This window comes from Chelonoidis abingdonii, chromosome 1 (assembly GCF_003597395.2).
Source record: "Chelonoidis abingdonii isolate Lonesome George chromosome 1, CheloAbing_2.0, whole genome shotgun sequence".
NCBI classification, from domain to species: domain Eukaryota; kingdom Metazoa; phylum Chordata; order Testudines; family Testudinidae; genus Chelonoidis; species Chelonoidis abingdonii.
Genome location: NC_133769.1, coordinates 373,406,639 through 373,409,783, shown reverse-complemented (window position 1 = coordinate 373,409,783; position 3,145 = coordinate 373,406,639). Strand labels below are relative to the sequence as shown.

General features: G+C 53.9%; 2 protein-coding genes across 2 annotated transcripts in view; both read left to right on the top strand.

The window, feature by feature from the left end:
* LOC116829250 (tripartite motif-containing protein 3-like) overlaps window positions 1-3,145 on the top strand; it is a 73,458-nt gene that overhangs the window by 30,803 nt on the left and 39,510 nt on the right. Inside the window, exons 7-8 of the mRNA XM_075061901.1 lie at window positions 1,381-1,484; window positions 1,558-1,745. Of these exons, the coding sequence (XP_074918002.1) occupies window positions 1,381-1,484; window positions 1,558-1,745 (292 nt within the window). The remainder of the gene's footprint in view (window positions 1-1,380; window positions 1,485-1,557; window positions 1,746-3,145) is intronic.
* The window catches only part of LOC142046152 (tripartite motif-containing protein 2-like), a 51,766-nt gene that overhangs the window by 28,580 nt on the left and 20,041 nt on the right, over window positions 1-3,145 (top strand). The gene's annotated exons all lie outside the window — the stretch shown is intronic.

Below are 3,145 nucleotides of genomic sequence, written 5' to 3'. Positions count from 1 at the left end.
CTCTCCAATTTCTCCACCATCTTTCCTAAACGTTTTAGGTGCCCAGAACTGGACACACTGCTCAGTTTGAGGCCGTATCAGCGCCCGGAGTATGAGCGGAAGAATGAACTTCTCATCTCTTGCCTTACAGATACCTCCTTAGCTAATACATCCCAGAATGGGTTTTGCTTTTTTCACAACAGTGCTTACACTGTTTAGCTTGCTGATCCGCTCTGACCCCCAGATCCTTTCCGCAGGTGCTCCTTCCTTAGGCCCAGTTCATTTTCCTATTTGGATGTGTGCAACTGCATTTGTTCCTTCCTAAGTGGAGTCCTTTGCATTTGTCCCTTATTAATTTCATCCTGCTTAACTTCAGACCATTCTCCAGTTTGTCACTAAAGGCTGTAAGTGCACTCCCTATGCCAGTATCCAAATCACTGATGAGGAATCGAATGGCACCAGATCCAGGACAGACCCCGTTGGAACCCCACGCGATGATCTGCTGTTCACATTCCCCAGGGTACAATCTGGATATGTCCTTCCAGCTCGGAGTACGGCTTCCAAGAAGTTGGCCGTCACCTCACAGGAGGTTTATCTAAGACTTTCTTCTAGTTTGCGTTATGAGAGAATGCCATTGAGACGCATGAAAGCCTCATAAAGCTGTGAGATAGGTCTACATATCCCGTAGCCCCGCCCAGCCACAAGGCTTGTTATTCCTGTGCAGAGAAGGTTGGTTTGACACGATTGTTCTTGGCAATCCAGGCTGACTGATCTCTCTCTGGTCCAGAGAAGAGCAACAAGAATGATTAAAGGTCTTGAGAACATGGCCTATGAAAGAAGGCTGAAAGAATTGGGTTTGTTTAGTTTGGAAAAGAGAAGACTGAGAGGGGACATGATGGCAGTTTTCAAGTATAGCTCAGTGGTCTGAGCATTGGCCTGCTAAGCCCAGGGTTGTGAGTTCAATCCTTGAGGGTGCCACTTAGGGATCTGGGGCAAAAATCGGTCTGGGGATTAGTCCTGCTTTGAGCAGGGGGTTGGACTTAGATACCTCCTGAGATCCCTTCCAACCCTGATATTCTATGTAAAAGGTTGTTACAAGGAGGAGGGAGTAGAATTGTTCTTGTTAATCTCTGAGGACAGGATGAGAAGCAATGGGCTTAAATTGCAGCAAGGGCGGTTTAGGTTGGACGTTAGGAAAAGCTTTCTGTCACGGTGGCTAAGCACTGGAATAAATTGCCCAGGGAGGTTAGACAAACACCTGTCAGGGATGGTCCTGCCCTGAGTGCAGGGGACTAGGCTAGCTGACCTCTCGAGTCCCTCCAGTCCTACTCTGCTGTGATTCTGTGCCTGCTCCCCGTGCCCCTCCTGGCTGAAGCCCCTCACCCTGTGCTCTGCCTGTAGGAAGCCGAGGCCGGGAGAAGGGGGAATTCACCAACCTGCAGGGCATCTCCACCTCCAGCTCTGGTCGCATTGTGGTGGCTGACAGCAATAACCAGTGTGTGCAGGTAGGGACTCGTCGGCTCCTGCCCTTACACCCCAGCTTTCCCCCCACTGACTGCCCTGCTCTGCCCCCGCCAGGTCTTCTCCAATGAGGGCCAGTTCCGGCTGCGCTTCGGCATGCGGGGCCGCTCCCCTGGGCAGCTGCAACGCCCTACTGGCGTCACGGTCGACATGAACGGGGACATCATCATCGCCGACTATGACAACCGCTGGGTTAGCATCTTCTCCCCCGAGGGCAAGTTCAAGGTGAGAGGGCAGGGCAGAGCGTGACCAGGTGGGCTGGTTAGTGCCCACAGGGGACGCGATCAAGGGGGAGAAAGACCTGCCTGGGGCAGAGAAGCTGGGTTTGGGTGTCTCCCTCCCCCTGGCTTGAAGGGGAGACCCTGACAGGGAGCATATGTATTCTGGGGCAAAGGAAAAACTTCAAAACCCACTTCACAATTGGCCTGCAGAACTCTGCCACTAGGACCCCCTGAGCCAGGAGCTGAGCAGGAGGACAAATCTGAGGAACTGTCCCAGACTGAGGGGTCATTAGTGGAGGTTTGGGAACAAATTGATAAACTAAACAGTAACAAGTCACAGGCCCAGATAGGCAGCAAAGAATCTTGTGGCACCTTATAGACTAACAGACGTTTTGGAGCATGAGCTTTCGTGGGTGAATACCCACTTCGTCGGATGCATGTCCATGGCCCATGATGCGTGGCCCAGATGAGATTCACACGAGAGTTCTGAAGGAACTCAAATGTGAAATTGCAGAACTGCTAACTGCAGTCTTTAACCTATCGTTTAAATCAGCTTCTGTACCAGATGACTGGAAGTTAGCTAATGTGATGCCAATATTTAAAAAGGGCTCCAGAGGTGCCCCCGGCAATTACAGCCTGACTTCAAAAGCAGCAGAGAATCCTGTGGCACCTTATAGACTAACAGACGTTTTGGAGCATGAGCTTTCGTGGGTGAATACCCACTTCGTCAGATGCATGTAGTGGAAATTTCCAGGGGCAGGTATATATATGCAAGCAAGCACGCAGCTAGCTCCCGGCTGGGTGGCGGGGGCCTGCGGCCCCCAACGGGCGGTGGACGGGACCGCTGCAAATAGGCTCTCGGCGTGGGGGGAGGGGCGGGCCGTTGGCGGCTCCTTGGCTGGGTGGCGGGGGGGGCACGTGGCCTGCAGGCTGATCCGCGGCTAGGCTGGGTGGCGGGGGGGCGTGCAGGACACAGCTCCCTCGGGAACATGCGCTGGGGCAGAGGCTTTCAACCTAAGGACGCAGGTGGACGGAGCCCAAGGGGGTCAGTCTCTGGGCCAGGGCGCTGAGGCAGACGTGTGGGGAGAGAGAGGTGAAGGGGTCCTCCCCAGGGCCCATACACTGTGCTAGGTGCCGAGCAAAACAAAAACGGTGCAGAGGCCAGGCGCAGGGAGCCAAGGTGCCGACTCACCTATCACCGAGTGGTTGTGGAGTCGGTCAATCAATCGGAATATCACGATCTCGTGTTCTTGTTGTTAAAACGACGAAGTGGGGACTGGGAGGAGAAGAGGAAACCCATGGAGGCAGCACTGCCTTCGAAAAAGCAACCAAACGGGGCTGGATGGGCTCAACGCTCATGGGGGCGGAAGCCATCCGGGGCAGCAAAAAAAGGGGCAAAAAAGGGGAACGGCGGCTGCGTGAGC